Source organism: Hippocampus bargibanti, linkage group LG12 (assembly GCF_051943395.1).
Source record: "Hippocampus bargibanti isolate YZ-2025 linkage group LG12, ASM5194339v1, whole genome shotgun sequence".
Lineage (NCBI taxonomy): Eukaryota > Metazoa > Chordata > Actinopteri > Syngnathiformes > Syngnathidae > Hippocampus > Hippocampus bargibanti.
This window is the reverse complement of record NC_142745.1, coordinates 5150178-5168089: the sequence shown is the minus strand read 5'-3', so window position 1 is coordinate 5168089 and position 17912 is coordinate 5150178. Positions and strand designations below refer to the sequence as shown.

The 17912-nt window shown below is 39.1% G+C and overlaps 1 protein-coding gene across 1 annotated transcript in view; it reads left to right on the top strand.

The window, feature by feature from the left end:
- Positions 1-17912, top strand: part of wnk2 (WNK lysine deficient protein kinase 2) — a 30490-nt gene that overhangs the window by 9678 nt on the left and 2900 nt on the right. The window contains 23 exon segments of the mRNA XM_089010490.1: positions 659-747; positions 926-1145; positions 1580-1838; positions 1943-2250; positions 3082-3177; positions 4254-4355; positions 4503-4740; positions 4743-4849; positions 5358-5954; positions 6054-6103; positions 6211-6373; positions 6465-6581; positions 7366-7539; positions 8444-8486; positions 8569-8718; positions 8831-9693; positions 10068-10125; positions 10959-11023; positions 11100-11680; positions 13000-13232; positions 14665-14859; positions 14997-15095; positions 16581-16625. Coding sequence (XP_088866616.1) covers positions 659-747; positions 926-1145; positions 1580-1838; positions 1943-2250; positions 3082-3177; positions 4254-4355; positions 4503-4740; positions 4743-4849; positions 5358-5954; positions 6054-6103; positions 6211-6373; positions 6465-6581; positions 7366-7539; positions 8444-8486; positions 8569-8718; positions 8831-9693; positions 10068-10125; positions 10959-11023; positions 11100-11680; positions 13000-13232; positions 14665-14859; positions 14997-15095; positions 16581-16625 — 4852 coding nt within the window.

The following is a 17912-nucleotide window of genomic DNA, read 5'->3' as shown; positions in this document are numbered from 1 at the left end:
CTAAAAAAACTACACACAACATACCTTATTCTATGTATAATAAATCTGCTGTTGTATTGCAATGAAAGAAATACACTGCATTCTATCATAAAGTCACTTTATTTACATTTGTGATGGTCATTTATGGATTGGCGTATGGAATGGCGTTGGAGGTCGAAGGTCAAAGGGAAATGCTGTTTGGAATGAGAGGCGCATTACATGAGGACTGTAATTAAAGAAATAAACTGCGCTGTAAAATAACGTTTTATTTACCTTTTTGATGGTCGTTGATGGCTTATGGAAGGAGAGTCACCTTCCATAAGGACTGTTGGTAACTTAACCTCTGGTGCTGTTCGGTCGTGTGCTTCCGCCGAAGATCACTCCACCAGCTGTGGTGGGTGTGTATTATGAAAATAGTGCTTATTATAAGGTTTAATTTTCATAAATTTGACGTTTTTAAGACGAAAAGTTTGTAAGATAAGGTGTTTGTAAGTTGAGGTCTCACTGTATCTTTAAAATGTCTTACTAACCAGCTACAAATTATACAAATAAAAAATATGGAAACCCACAAAAATAAACTCCTCATCCCAGGATGATTAAAAACAGTTGTGTGCATTTCATTCTACTGCAGTGTAACTCTTGCCATCTTATTGCTGCCTTCATTTACGTATTTCTCCAGGGTGTAAAACCTGCCAGCTACAGCAAAGTAAGCGACCCAGAAATCAAGGAAATAATTGGGGAGTGCATCTGTCACAGATGGGAGGAAAGGTCAGTGTGTTACCCAAGTCATGCATAAGTGTCCAGGCTGACCTACCGCCTTAACTATGTTGTTATGGTGCTTCTGCTCCTGTGTTATGACGTCAACAGCAATATTTGGCTGTGACACATGTCATGTTTGTGTGCTGTGACCTGAGTACCTGATGTTGTTTTTCCTCCTTTCCCGCAGGTACTCAATCAAGGACCTTTTAAACCACGCCTTCTTTGCAGAAGATACAGGCGTTAGAGTGGAACTTAATGAAGAAGATGACGGGAAAAAATCCTCCATCGCATTAAAACTGTGGGTTGAGGATCCAAAGAAGCTGAAAGGGAAATACAAAGATACCGGTGCGATTGAATTCACGTTTAACTTGGCGAACGAGGACCCGGAAGTTGTTGCACAAGAAATGGTAAACTTTATTTACAGAAGCCCAATAACAAACGTACCACATGGCATGAATAGTTATCAAAAAATGAGGCTGTTATTATCTTACACTCCATTGTAAGTCCTATGAAAAAACTTATTGATGTGTCTATTTAATATACAATATATACTGTATATAATATACAGTATGTACTGTGTGTACATATATATATGTATATGTATATATACGTATATAATATCTATGGTATATATATAGTATAGCTAGCATATATATATATATATATATATATATATATAGAGAGAGAGAGAGAGAGAGAGAGAGAGAGAGAGAGAGAGAGAGAGAGAGAGAGAGAGAGAGAGAGAGAGAGAGAGAGAGAGAGAGAGAGAGAGAGAGAGAGAGAGAGAGAGAGAGAGAGAGAGATAATGTGCACTATATTTTTCTTCCTGTGTGTCTCATAGGTGGAATCAGGCTTTTTTTTGGAATGCGATGTGAAGGTTGTCGGGAAGTCAATTCGGGATCGTGTAGCTCTGATCAAATGGAAAAGGGAGCGCACTGTCTCACCAGGAAATGGCGAGGCATCTGTGAAGAAGATCCAGCAGAACCTCTTGCTGGTGCCCGGTGACCAGGGGACCGTATTGGCTGCGACTGAATATGACCACCAAGAGGTGGAGCAGCAAACCTTGATTTGTACAGTCCCCATCACCACAGCGACTACATGTGAGAATGTTATGTCATGACTCACTGAGGCTGTAAAAAAAAAAAACATGTCCCTGTCTCCCCTTTGTCCTTCCTGCGATTAATTACAAACGTCTGTATTACAGCTGACAGTGGCGTGAGCCCCACCATACAATTGGAGGATCTCAGCAAACATCAAAATGGCTCTTACCAGTCACCGCCTGAGACCATCTGCACGGTACAGTCGGTCTACAGCTCTCCTCCACAGCTGGAGTCTTTAGTGCAGCAGTCCCCCTACCAACAACCCCCAGCACAGGCTTCACAGGACCAATACATACAAGAATCCACACTGTTGCATCCGGGAGCTTGCCAGCCGACCACAGGTCAGCTACATGCTGGCACCTACCAACAACCTGCTGCGCAATTGCACCTGGGCCCAGATTATGCTCAAACAGTAAGGATATTAAAGACCTCCTCCATTTTTGTTCTATTTCTGACAGTCGACTGTCTTTGCATGTTATGTACATACAGTAAAGTCTCGTTATATCGATATTCAAGGGAGTCCGAAAAAATATCGATATAACCGGGACTATCGATATATCCGACCCTGTCTGCATGTAATTTTCTCCGTGCGTGCATAGAAATAGTATCGATATAACCAGGACTATCGATATATCCGATATCGATATAACGAGACTTTACTGTATTTTTTATGTCCTTTCTTGGAATGATATCAACATTACAACAGTGATCACTTTGAAAACCACAACATCACCACTATGGGGCGCTGTAAGCCCCAGATATGGAAGGTTCTCCCAGTTTAAGAGATTCTAATTCACTCAAGACTGTGTTTGTTTTGCTCATTCGCCACAAAAAAAGGCAGAATAGATAATCTGGTAGGTTAGAGATGGAAGGTGTTGGGCAATCACTGCTCCTGTGGTTGCCTTCTGCATTTTTTATGACCCTGCAAGCTGCTTCTCTCTTTAAGCCTCTCAATAGAAATGGACAACAAATAATCTTTGCTCCTGCTTATCCACAATGATGGCATCGTTTTAGATAGCCTGTGAAATGCTTCACAAACCAATTTGCAGGCCCAGTGAGTCCCGCCACCGCAATTCCCCCATTTTTTCGAGCTCTCCTGCCCAACAAGATATCCTCCCTCTTTGCCTGCATCAGCACTCATAGTATTTTGAGCTTGAACTCGAGTTAGCGCTCGCTCTACAAACACTTTGCCGTTATGAGTCATTGTGTAGTCAACGTGGGCGATCGTATTTGTTTCTGACAGACAGTTTCTGCTCCGTCGACGCCAGCCCCTCCTACGCACTTTGGTGGACCGACAACACAGACCTTCCCAGCTGCAACGCCCATCGTACAGGACCAGGTACTACCCTGAAACAGTTGATGTTTATGATAACAGAAAGCATGTAACAGAAAGCATTACGAGAAGTACTTCAGTGTGTTTTGTTGACATCAACACAACTGCATAGATGTGGTGATGGTTTTGATTTTACCAACTAACATAGGCCCAAGTAGCTATCCTCCTTTTCAAGTTGAAAAAAATGGTGCCAGAAATCTTCACTTTATTGTATGTATGTACAGTAAAGTCTCGTTATATCGATATCGGATATATCGATAGTCCCGGTTATATCGATACTATTTCTATGCACGCACGGAGAAAATTACATGCAAACAGGGTCGGATATATCGATAGTCCCGGTTATATCGATATTTTTTCGGACTCCCTTGAATATCGATATAACGAGACTTTACTGTATGTATGTATGTATGTATGTATGTATGTATGTATGTATGTATGTATGTATGTATGTGTATGTATGTATGTATGTATGTATGTATGTATGTATGTATGTATGTATGTATGTATGTATGTATGTATGTATGTATGTATGTATGTATGTATGTATGTATGTATGTATGTATCTATGTATGGTTGTATGTATGTATGGTTGTATGTATGTATGGTTGTATGTATGTATGTATGTATGGTTGTATGTATGTGTGTGTGTGTGTGTGTGTGTGTATGTGTGTGTGTGTGTGTATGTATGTATGCATGCATGCATGCATGTATGTATGTATGTATGTATGTATGTATGTATTGGATTGGATTTGCCTTTATTAGTCTCGCAGTGGAGAAATTTACATTTACATGTACTGCATGTATGCACTCTATGTATGTACTGTACATATGTGCTATTCCTATGTGCGTATGTGACTATGTACGTATGTATGTATGATTAAGGATGTACAATGTACTACTGTGTTTTAAAATATATACCGATATATATATTCTAATTCTATCTGTCTAGCTACCTAGCGACCTATATATCTCCCTTTTTCGCTATATACATATATACACTGCACTGAATATGATGCCAGTTGAACTGCAGTATTCATTTATATTCCTACATGAACAGGGTATTCGATTGTCTTTCTTAGCAATTATGCGCTGACCAAACTGCAGCTGATTTAACGACCAGTCTTCCGCAGTTAGCTACAAGTGCGCCCCTTCCTCTCTCACCCCTACACATCAGCACACAGGTGTGTAATAAGAAGTTGCCGTCAACTGTCGCGCAACGTTGTTTTGAGGGAAAATATGCATGAGGCATGAAAGCTGTGTAAATCCTGTTTATATTGAAAGGGTGATTTTTTTTTATGGTGTATCATTTTCCCTTTTTTCTTTCCCAGTTTCCCTCACCATATCGTGTTCAAGCAGGGGGCCTCAAGCCTCCTCCTATCTCTCCCACTCCTTTAGTGAGCCCTCACTACTCACCTTCACCCCTCCCCGCTGTCATTCCCCTGCGTCCTCCTTCTCTTAGCATCCTCCAGTCCGCATCTCAGCGGGTGTCCAGTGTAGCACTCCCCGGCACATTCCCCGCTCTGAACGTGTCCTTTGCAGTGCCGCAGCAGCAAAGCGACTCAAGCGCATCTATTCAAACATTAGTAGCTTCCATTACACCCCTTCCTTACCTCTCTCCCAGGCACAACCTACCCCATACCCTGTTTCCTACCCTGAGCAAGAAGTGGCTGAACAGGTGAATATTTGACATGTAGTTCTAAACCAGGGGTGTCAAAGTCATTTTTTGCCGCGGGCCACATTGTAGTTATGGTTTCCTCTCGAGGGCCGTTATGAATTTGGGCAACCCATTAGAATGTTTAAATCCCTTCAAATATTACATATAGAGCACACAGCAAATTAATGAATAACTCGTTTTCAAATCTGAAGTCAAGAATAATGACTTTTATTGTGGTTGACATCCAAAAATATGAAATTTTGGCTCAGATTTTAGCAATCATCATGGAATTTAACAAGTTTGATTTGCTTTCGCGGGCCGAAAAAAATGATGTGGCGGGCCGGATTTGGCCCGGGGGCCTTGACTTTGACACCTGTGTTCTAAACTGTGATGGCTTGGTGATTGGAATTAAGGTGCAATGCATGGCCGAGGTCATTTGGCCATATCAAAAAAGTAAAATGTTAAAAGCCATTTGGTTTCATCAAACTAATCTCTTCCCAAAATATGCGTCTTCTTTTTTTTGTCCCAGGTGCAAACGAACACCTCTCAGACAACTTTCGAAGGTGTTCAACTTTCGGCCCCAGTTGAACCCGGTCTACCTACTATTCACATTCCTGTCCAGGGAAATGGAACAGCTTTAGAAACCGAGTCAGATGGCATGGATCTAAATGTGACCTCAACATCTCACACCTCAGTTTCACTCTCATCTACTGCGGATGTCGAAATCCAAACCCCAGCACAAACTGCAGCTTTCATCCAGCCCCGGAGCCAAGCGGCAGGCCAAATGCCGGCTCAATCGGCTCCTTCTGTCTCATTTCAAGCCGCCGCTGAAACCCCAAGTTCAATATCAGCTTCACCAAAAGTCTCATCTTCAGCCTTAGATGATTCCTCAGCATCGGGACAAACCCGGATTTCTGTACCAGGATTGGTCTCAGTTACAAACTCTGTCCCGCCACCAGCTCAGCCTGCTACTCCTGCTCCCACTTGCGTCCCAGCTTCAGTTCTGCAGTCTGCTGGAGTGGAGTCAGCCGCCTCAATGACGTCTGAATGTATAGGCCAGCCAGAAGCTTGTCCAAAAATAGAAACAGCGTCTACTACCAATCTACATCAAGATACCTGCACACAGGTATGGGGTATTTTGAGTTTGCATACAAACATGCAATGTTTTTTTTTTTTTTTTTTTTTTACAATCCTAGTGAATTTTCCCTGCATTTTCTCTCTTCAGGATGTGTTTCATGAAAAAACAGTCTCATTGCCCAACTATGCCTATGACAGGTGTGCATGTGCATTTTTCAATCAATGTTTTGATTCTATTCTTCAACTAAAAATGCTCATTCCTGTATTTGTGTGCCATGCCAATCTTTTTTTTCCCCCTTTCCCAGTCCCTTTTCTGATGTTGCATCGGGTAAAGAAGCAAGTGATGGTTATGACAGCTTGGCCAGTGGAGGAAAGGGGGAAGGAAAACACAGAAAACATCATCGCAAGTCAACTCGGACGCGCTCTCGGCAAGAAAAGATGAGCAAACCCAAACTGAGCATGCTCAATGTGAGAAACGTCATTCATCAGTTTTTTTTCAAGGTTACCCTTTCCCAAAATCACGTTCTCATTTGCCAAACGTGACCTCTGCCCCCGACAGGTTTGCAACACGGGTGACAAAATGGTCGAATGTCAGCTGGAGACTCACAATCACAAAATGGTGACGTTTAAATTTGATCTGGATGGCGATGCTCCAGAGGAAATTGCCACGTACATGGTTTGTCCAACATTTGAATGTTGATGTTCATGTAATTTCTCATCTAGTATTGTGCTTGTGTTTAAACATTAGATTAGATTTAGATTATACCTAGATTCGATTTAGATTAGATTTAGGTTAGATTTTGATTAGATTTAGATTAAATTCTAGATTAGATTTAGATTAGATTGGATCAAATTACATTAGAATCGATTAGGTGAGAGTCGATTAGATTAGACTATTTTAGATTAGACTAGATTAGATTAGATTAGGTCAAATTACATTAGATTTGATTATACGTATTAGATTACATTAGATTCGACTAAATTCGATTAGATTAGAATCGATTAAATCATATCAGATTAGATTAGATTTGATTTGATTATGTTAAATTACATTAGATCAGAATCAATAAGATTCAATTAGATTAGATTAGATTAGATCAAATTCGATGAGAATCTATTCAAATATATTAGATTAGATTTTTTTCGATTCAACTAGATTAGACTATATTATATTATATTATATTATATTATATTATATTATATTATATTATATGAAATTAGATTAGATTAAATTAGATTACAGTAGATTACTTTAGATTCAAACATATGATATTAGATTGGAACAAATTAGATTGGATCAGATTATATTAGATTGGTTCAGATTATATTAGAATATATTAGATTAGATTACATTACACTAGATTAAATTAGATTAATTTTAAATTTGACTAACCTCACACTGGAAAAATTCAAAATTCACAGCAGCAAAGTTATAAACATGGGGCATTGTTTGATTTTAGGTGGAGAATGGATTTATTCTTCTCTTAGAAAAAGAGATCTTCATCGACCAGTTAAAGGACATTGTGGATAAAGCCGAAGACATGTTGATCCATGACGACATGGCAGGGGAGAGGGTATCTACTTTGAGTTCTAGCCCGTTACAAGGCCAGACCTCTGATGGACAAGTAGGAGAGGTAATGGAAGGATAGCAACAACCCCCCCCCCCCAAAAGAAAAATAAGGAAGTGAATAGAATACGCTACATACTGTATATACAGTGAGACCTCAATTTACGAACTTAATTGGTTCCCAGACAGAGTGTGTAAGGCGAAAAGCGTGTATCTCAAAAAATAAATTCCTATAGGAAACCATTAAAATGGGAATAATCCGTTCCCGGGTTTCCATAAAATATACTATATACTATACTAAATAAGACTTAAATCTACACACAACATACCTTATTCTATGTATAATAAATGTGCTACTGTATTGTAATGAAAGAAATACACTGCATTGTATCATAAAGTCACTTTATTTACATTTGTGATGGTCATTGATGGCTTCATGGAATGGCGTTGGAGGTCGAAGGTCAAAGGGAATTGCTGTTTGGAAAGAGAGGCGCATGACATGAGGACTGTAATTAAAGAAATAAACTGCGCTGTAAAATAACATTTTATTTACCTTTTTGATGGTCGTTGATGGCTTATGGAAGGAGAGTCACCTTCCATAAGGACTGTTGGTAACTTAACCTCTGGTGCTGTTCGGTCGTGTGCTTCCGCCGAAGATCACTCCGCCAGCCTTGGTGGGTGTGTATTATGAAAATAGTGCTTATTATAAGGTTTAATTTTCAGAAATTTGACGTTTGTAAGACAAAAAGTTTGTAAATTGAGGTGTTTGTAAGTATCAGTCTCCCGTGACCTCACACATTTTAATATTTTCCAAAATTACACTTCAACAGCTCGTATCAATCTTGCTGTGCAAGCTGTTGAAGCTCCAAAGTCGGCACCAACTCCATATTTTCCCCCCATGAGTTCTTATCACCATATTTTTTGATTCAAGGGAACTTTGCATTCATTACAAATGCCTTTTCTTACTACAGACTCAACAATCTGGAACATCCCAGCCGGTCTACCAGCAGAATGGTGAAAAGCACTTTAATCCTTCACAGTCAAAGCCCTTTTTCATCATGCTCTTGTTAATTTTCCAAACGTGTGGATTTTACAGTTCTTCACACAGGAAAGCGATGGTTCATAATCTGTCCTGTGGAGGAGACTCCATTTTCTAGCCAGGAGCCCACATCTGAGGGTACAACTTCACAGTCTCCTAGCAGTTCAGCTAACACGCAACCGCCAGGCAGGCCTTCCACATCACGAGGTGATGATTTTTTTTTATCTGCTGAGCAAAATCGATTTGCCACAAATGGATCCTAAATATTTTTGTTGAAAAGAAATGTGATATTGTTGTGATTTTTTAAATATTTTGATAGCTGAGGAGGGCTCCTCCTCTACGATGTCTGGTGGGAGTGGAGGCTTCATCCATGACGTGTATGGCTTCTGTAGTGCCCCCGTTATGTCCAACACAGACCCTCTTCTCTTGGCCAGCCTATCTCCGCCGGTGTCTGCCCCCCCGGCTCTTCAGTCAGTCCCGTCATTGGAGCCAATTAGTAGTGTCCATCAAGCCCAACCAGCCAGAGCTCAAACTTTGCCACCATCATCTCCGCAACCTTCTTTTCGAATGGACGAACACGAAGGATCTCCCGTGACCGCCACCTCCCCGATTCATTCCACCTCACACACGGCGGACCTCAGCTGTCCCGTTTCTGCGGCGGAGGAAATACCATGCTGTCCTCTGGTCACGCCCTTGTCTCTGGATGTAAACGGGTCGCCGGGTGGGTCCCCTCTCACCCCTCTTCCACCCCAAGAGCCCAGTTCAGCCAAAGAATCACTTTCTCTCTCGTACGCCACCGCCGCCGCGCGCAATGAGCGCTCGCAGCAACCTGTGGTGCTTCACCAACCTTTCTCCAGTGTGGGAGGAGCCAAAGTGTCCTCACTGCCCCAGAGCCCGGCGCCATCGCAGCACGGCGGAGGACCGGGCGAGTCAGACGGGGAAGGGCGACTGGCTCGCGGGGGCTTTGTAGACAGTACCATAAAAACACTTGATGAGAAACTTCGGAACTTGCTCTACCAGGAATACGCTCCCATGTATCCGTCGGGAAACGCGGCGGAGACACCGGGTTCTGGTACGGAGTATATTCAATCTCCTCCTGGTCCAGATAGTGCCACGGGCGGCTCAGGAAACAGTACACCGGGTCCAATGGAGGAGAGTCGCTACAGAGCAGGAGAACAACTGGTAGGTTCTGTAAATGTTGCGCAACTGTTTTTTGTTTTAGCTCACAGGTGTCAAATTCAAGGCCCGAGGGCCAAATCTGGCCCGCCACATCATTTTATTCGCCCCGCGAAAGCAAATCAAACTTCCACGATGCTTGCTTAAGTGCTCTATATGTAATATGTGGAGGGGATTAAACATTCTAATGGCTTCCCCAAATTCATAACGGACCCCCGAGAGGAAACCGTAACTACAATGCGGTCCGCTGCAAAAAAAAAAAATGACTTTGACACCCATGCGACAATGTGTTTTTATCATTCCAAAAAATGTTTTTTGTGACAACCACAAGTCAAAAAACATTCCTGACTGTTCCCCGTTTTGTCCGTCATTTCCTATAGCCTCAAATTCCTGAAAGAATGGATAGTTTGAGCACTCTGAGTGACTCGGCTGTGTGTGGTATGTATTGTGCTGTCGTAAATCGGGACATTTTTCAAATATTGTACTTGCACTGTTCACTTTTACTATTTATTCATTTATTTACGTCACGTATTTTCCGGTGTATAAGGCGCACCCCCAATAAATGGTGTATTTTCAAACTTCTTCCATATATAAGGCGCAGCGGACTATAAGGCGCACATTCAATGAATGAAAAAGGCTTTCCAAATATAATATATAAATACGTAAAAGTGTTATATATAAATACATAAAGGTTTTCCAAATATAAGGTCTACAGTAGATTCTGGGGTTATGCACGACTTCTACATGGAGTCGGTGGCTGCTGACAGTCGTTGCAAGACCTGTTGTAGCGCAGGGTCATCTTTTGAAGAAAATCAAGGCTTTTGGGTGCGCCTTATACACCGGAAAATGTTATTTATGAAAATATGTTCATTTGTTTAATCATTCATTCGTGCATTTATTTATTCATAAGCATGTATTTATTTATGTCTTTTATTAATTTATGTATTTATTTATTTATTTAGTTAGTTAGTTATTTAGTTATTTGTATATTTGTTTATATATTTGTATGTTTATGTATGTATTTGTTTATTCATCTGCCTATTTATTTCGTTATTTAGTTATTTATTTATAAATATATTTATTTATGTATTTTATACATTTATGTATTGTATTTATCTAGTTAGTTATTTGTATATTTGTTTATATATTTTTGGTTTATTTATGTATGTATTTGTTTATTTATCTACCTCTTTATTTAATTTTTTTGCTTACTTGTTTTTTTTTACTTCTGAAATAATGTTATGTGTGTGTTAACTTGAAATGATCAGCAGCATCCCATTCCAAAAGGCACGTTTCTCACTCTGTCTCCTGCTCCGGGACAAGAGGCCGGTTTAAGGTGTGTTTACATGAGGGAAAAAAAAGCTTGATTGAGTACAGCAGGGTACATTCTCAGGTCCTTCTCTTTTTGTCAGGTAACCTCAGTTCCTCCTGAACTGGCTAACAAGCGTGATGTGAAGCAGAGAAGCTGGAGCAGCGTGGCCTCGCCAGCACATGCCGCCCGTTGCAGTGTTCCTCCTGAAGCCCTGACTCCCTCCACCACCATCGGTCGCTTCTCGGTGGTCAGCACCGAGGATGACATCACGCAACGGACACGTTACAGTCGCTACTCGGCACCTCCGGACTTCTATCTGGACACTCCTTCCTCTGTGGCTACCCAGAGCTCCTTACCTCAAACCATCACCTCCGCTTCTGCACCTGTCGACATCACGGTCCACGCTCGCTTCCTGTCTTCAGACTCGGGCGCCGAGAGCAGCCCCGTCAAAGTGGCTCCTGCCACCTCGGGTCAACACATTCGCTCTGAGCGCAGAGGAAGTGACTTGATGAAGAGGGCGGTGGCCTTCCTCAGACGTTCAGGGCGCAGCAGCAGCGTCCAGAGCTCGGATTCTCCGAGTAGGCACGGCGGCGTGCACGGATCGGCCTACGCCAGCAGCGATAATGACTCGGAGATGGAAGACTCCGACATGAAGCGAGAACTACAGACGCTCCGGGAGAAGTGAGCAATACTGTATGAGTGTTTTCAGGGTGAATGATAAGCATTCGAGATTGACTCGCATTAGGGTTGGTTGTGCAGAACAATATGGTGCGTTAGTGGTTGACACGTTTGATGAACTCATTCATTGCCATTCCCGAATTTATTCAGGAATTAACTCATTCACTGCCATTCACAGATTTATTCGGGAATTGAAAATATGATGTAGAGCGCCATTCCCGAATTTGTTCGGGTTTTGTTTTTTCTTCAGCTGTTGTTAAAGCACGATATAAAGCAATATGTATTTCATTATATGTTGTACAGCCATACTCATTTCAATCTTATATAACTCCAGACCCATATATTTTAGAAATTAACTATTTTTATCAGACGAAAGAAGACATTCTTAGGCAGGGGTGTCAAAGTCATTTTTTGCCGCGGGCCACATTGTAGTTATGGTTTCCTCTCGAGGGCCGTTATGAATTTGGGGAAGCCATTAGAATGTTTAATCCCCTCCATATATTACATATAGAGCGCACAACAAATTAATGAATAACTAGTTTTCAAATCTGAAGTCAAGAATAATGACTGATTGTGGTTTACGTCCAAAAATATGAAATTTTGGTTAGGATTTTAGTAAGCATCATGGAAGTTTGATTTGCTTTCGCGAGCCGAAAAAAATGATGTGGCGGGCCGGATTTGGCCCCCGGGCCTTGACTTTGACACCTGTGGTCTAAGGTTTCTTACGCTGCATTAAATGTCTATGTAGTCCTAACACTCAATATTCTGTGGGTCCTGGATTTCAAGTCACAATGACAAAAACCCTGGCACTGCAGTGGACACATTTTTGCACACCGTCTGGCAGTGAATGAGTTAAAAAGCATGACGTGGAGTGCCAGTCCCAAATTTGTTTGTTTTGTTTTTTGTTGCGGGGCGAATGCTGATAAAGCGCTGGTTAGACCTCTGGCAATGTTTTTCCATCCCACAAGGGGCCAGCATTTGCCTTTTGTACAGCCACCCTCATTTCAAGCTCAGACAACTCCAGATCCATATAATTTAGGAATTAACTTTTTTTCTGATGAAAGAAGAGAGGCTAAGGTTTCTTATGCTGCATTGATTATTTATGTAATATTCTGTGGGTCCTGGAATTTGAGTGAAAATGACAAAAACCCTGGCACTGGAGCGGACACATTTTTGCACATTTTTGTCTGGCAGTGGATTAGTTAAATTTTGGGTTTGATATTTGCACTATAAAAAAAAAACAATAAAAAGCATGATTAAAAAAATCAATAAAATGCCTTCTTGAAGAAGTAACCTTTACTTTCTTGTTCTAATTCCTTCAGACATTTGCGGGAGATCTCTGAGCTGCAGGCCCATCAGAGAGGAGAAGTGGAGCTGCTCTATCTCAGACTCGGCAAAGTCCCTCCATCCGGCCTGACGTACTCGCACGTTGCACCCCCTTCGGGTCGCAGAAAAAGGTCCGGCAAGCACAGGTTAAAACCCCCCAAGCTCCTCAGCCCTCTGGTTCAGCAATTTCGACATGTCACAAATAAATCTGGTGACTCCAACCGATTTAGTGAGTATGGTAACATCAACATGTCATTTCGACATCATTCCCATAACTTTCTCTTTCATTAAAACCATTATTTCCAGTCCTGTCTAAATACTTTTTTGTTCATAATAATAATAATAATAATAATAATAATAATGAAATGTATTATTATTATTATTATTATTATTATTATTATTATTATTATTATTATTATTATTATTATTGATGAAAAAGTTTCTTCAGCCGTCTTCTGTACTTTTTTTGAAGGTGTCGGACATTTCAAACAGCAAACAGCAAACAAAGTTGCTGACGAAGTTTCTTGGATAAGAAGCGAAACGTCCGACACCTTCAAAGAAGTACAGATGACGGCTGAAGAAACCTTTTCATCGATGGACCACACCTGTACGACTGAGAGCTTACACAGACATATTATTATTATTATTATTATTATTATTATTAGTATTAGTAGTAGTAGTAGTAGTAGTAGTAGTAGTAGTAGTAGTAGTAGTAGTAGTAGTAGTAGTAATCTACATTACATTTCCTTATTATTATTATTATTATTATTATTATTATTATTATTATTATTATTATTATTATTATTATTATTATTATGAGTGCAAGAAAATAATAGTCCTAAATGTTTGGTTCCACCCTGTATGTTTCATCCCCTGCACATATTATATACAAAGCGCACAACAAATTGATGAATGACTACTGTATTTTCCGGTGTATAAGGTGCACCGGAGCATAAGGCGCACCCCCAATGAATGGTGTATGTATATATACATGTATATACAGTAAAGTCTCTCGATATTCAAGGGAGTCCGAAAAAATATCGATATAACCGGGACTATCGATATATCCGACCCTGTTTGCATGTAATTTTCTCCATGCATGCATAGAAATAGTATCGATATAACCGGGACTATCGATATATCCGATATCGATATAACGAGACTTTACTGTATATGTATATAAGGCGCACCAGACTATAAGGCACACTTTGAATGAAAAAAGTTTTCCAAATATAGTATTTGATTATATAAAAGTTGTCCGAATATAAGGGACTCCATATTATAAGGCGCTTCAGTAGTTACGCAGCACTTCTTCTACAGTGGGAAATGGAGTCAGTGGCTGTTGACAGTAATTGCAAGACCTGTTGTGGCTCAATATTACTTCACATATAAAGCGCACCGGCGTATAAGGGGCAGTGTCATCTTTTGAAGAAAACGAAGGCTTTTGGGTGCGCCTTATACACCGGAAAATACGGTAGTTTTCAAATCTGAAATCACAAATAATGACTGTCATTGTGGATTACATGCGACAATTTCAATTTTGGTTCAGCATCATGGCACTTGACATTCTCGATTTGCTTTCGCCGGCTGACTAAAATGACACGACGGGCCAGATTTGGCCCTCCTGCCTTAACTTTGACACCAGTGTGTTATACCCTTAGCTGTCCAAGAAAATGGTGAGGCAACTGTGAGTTTAAACGGCTCTCCGGCCAAGTCGTCCATCGCCACCCAGGGTGGGGAACCATCTCGTCCCAGCCATATTCCCAGTTCCATCTCGGAACCCGTGCAGACTCAGCAGCCCTGCTCCCTGAAGGGCTCCTTGTCCTCCGATAACATTTATGCTCCACCAGGACAAGGTTAGAGCCAACAAAGCAACACATTACTGATATTGTAACCGACTGGTTCCTGTGGCATTTATTTATTTTAGAGCATCTGAACGTGTGTTCTTCTTACTCTGGTGTCTTTTCTCCTTTTTTGATTCTATCCTATCCAGGCTGGGCTAATTACCCTCAACCAAGCGAGAGACTGGCTTATAAATCCAGTAGCAAGCCCAGAGCTAGATTTCTCAGTGGGCCTGTGCCTTTATCTATCTGTTTGTATCTCTTCTCTTGCTGCTTTGCTGCCCCTTATTTTGCGTCTCTTTCCTTCCTCTAACACACATCATCGTCTTTATATTTTGTTCTGAACATGCAGCGTGTTTGCCTTGTTTTCATATTTTAACCCTGGTTTACGCATTTTGTCCTGTTTATTCAAATAGATGCAGAGTTGACAAATTGATCATTTAAATGACAACCGACGTCCCTTTTTTGTTTTTTAACTGACATCAGAAAAACGTTTTATAGCATCTAAAATACCCAAAACACGCAGTATGATATTTTTAGTCAAATGCAAAACACCAATAAAAAGGACTTAAAGTGTCCAAGATCTGCAAAAAAAATTCAGAAAGTCCCGCCCCCAGTTTGTGACGTCACACCAAGACGTCTTGCATTGCTTGAGAATCAAAACAATGGCTTCAGATTCAGAGAATATGCTTTCCTGTTACACTTGCAGTTATGAATATGATTCAAATAGTTCTAAAGAGGAAAGCATACATGTTTGCAATCGATTAAAGAATTTATTCCATGCCATTTTGAGGCAACATTGGGGAGAAACGATCACCAGAAATGAGGCACAAAATGGCGACCTCCTGTAGCCACCTCCGTTTCCACAGGCTGATAAATTCCTTATATGGAGCTTGGACACCCTCTTCTCGCGGCTTTTGGGTGCAATACAAGGTTTTCAGACCAAACAATACAGCAAAATACATTGACGTGATGGAAGGACTGCTACAATGTGTCTTTTCTTCGGTCAGGGGGCGTTCCTTTAGTGACGTAACGTACGGACTCGTCACCGACTCAAAAACGAGACTTCCTGAATATTCAGCGCAAGTCTTAAAATGTAAAATATAGCTATATGCGGTGGAATCACATTTTCCATGTGAACTAAAATAAAGTGAAAATAAAAATGACAACTTTAACGTATGATTTGGTTGAGTTTTAAACAATGATGATGAATGATTTCTCAAACCTAAACTGGTTGTAGCACTCACTGGCCACAACGTGCTTGTCGAATAACGTCCGCTAGATGAACCGCATCAAACGTTCTGTTGCTGCTTGTCATGTTTCTGTTGCTTCATGACATAAAAAGCTCCCAGAATGAGGCAGGGCAGTTCTAAATGCACCTAAACAGCAATGTTATTGCTAAAAAAAATGAATGATAAGACATTGCGTGTGAATGCTTCATGGTTATCATCATGTGTGTGTGAGCGGCTGAGTCGGTCACATTATATTAACAGTCTGTCATAGCAAGCATGTATATTCATAAATTTGTCCTTGTTTATCTTTGCTTCTCACGCTGCACTTTGCTGCTACGCTTATTTCACAAGGCTGACCATTTTAGCTTCTAATTCAAGTTGAGTGTCTTTTTTTTTTTGCTTTATTTTTCAGCACCTTTGTTAAAGCATCTTGTGGTCACGTACACTATTCTTCTTTAAAAGATGTCTGAAACAAGTTTTATCAACTCTGTTTTTTTTCCGTAGGGTCAACACTGAAGCGATTGTGTCTTGGCAAAGAGCGAGGCAACCGTATGTAGTTCATTTATGTTTGTAAATGACTTTGCAGTCAAGTTGCTTACCTCAGTGTTTTCCAACCTTTATATAAATAAATACATAAATACAGTACATATATAAATAAATACATAAATACAGTACATAAGTACATAATTACATAAATAACAAAATTAATAAAAAGACAAATAAATAAAATTAAACAAATATGTAAATAAATAAAACTACACAAATGAATGAATAAATAAATAACTAAATGAATACATAAATGAAACAAATAACAAACAAATACATAGACAGATAGATAAATAAATAAATAAACAAATGCACACATAATTAAAACGATACAAATGAATAAAACAATAAATGAATGAATGAATAAATCAATCAATAAATGAATAAATAAACAAATAAATACATACATAAATACATAAATAGCTAAATTAATAAAAGAGAAATACATAAATAGATAGATAAATAAATACTTAAAATTAAACAAATACATAAATAAATAAAACTATACAAATGAATGAATGAATAAATACATGAAAAAAATTAACAAACAAATAAATAAATAGACAGATAAATAAATGGATTAATAAATGAATAAATACATAAATAGCTAAATTAATAAAAAAAGACAAATACATAAATATATAGATAAATAAACAGAAACAAATACATAAATAAAACTATACAAATGAATAATAAATAAATAAATAAATAGCTAATTTAATAAAAAAGACAAATAAATAAATAGATATATACAAATACTTAAAATTAAACAAATTCATAAATAAATATAACTATACAAATGAATGAATGAATAAATAAATAAATGAATAAATACATGAAAAAATTAACAAACAAATAAATAGACAAATAGATAGATAAATAAAAACAAATACACTTATGAACAAAACTATACAAAGGAATAAATAAAATGAATAAATAAATAAATAAATAAATAATAAATAAATAAATCTAAACATACAGCCTCTGAGGGTCAGTATAGTATAATGCAATCATGCAGACACACAAAAAAAGGAGAGATTATATACGTTGCTGCACTATATTCAAACGTCACGGATTGTTTTAGGTTTTTTTTTCTATTATTTTCCGCCAGAATGTTGAAATATTTTACATATTTTTGAATTTTTTTCCCCCACGTTTTATGCATTTTTTAAAAACTGAACACTGTTAAGTGACCTTGAGAGTTTTGAAAGGCGCTTATAAATGTATGTATGTAATGTATTATTATTATTATTATTATTATTATTATTATTATTATTATTATTACTTTTC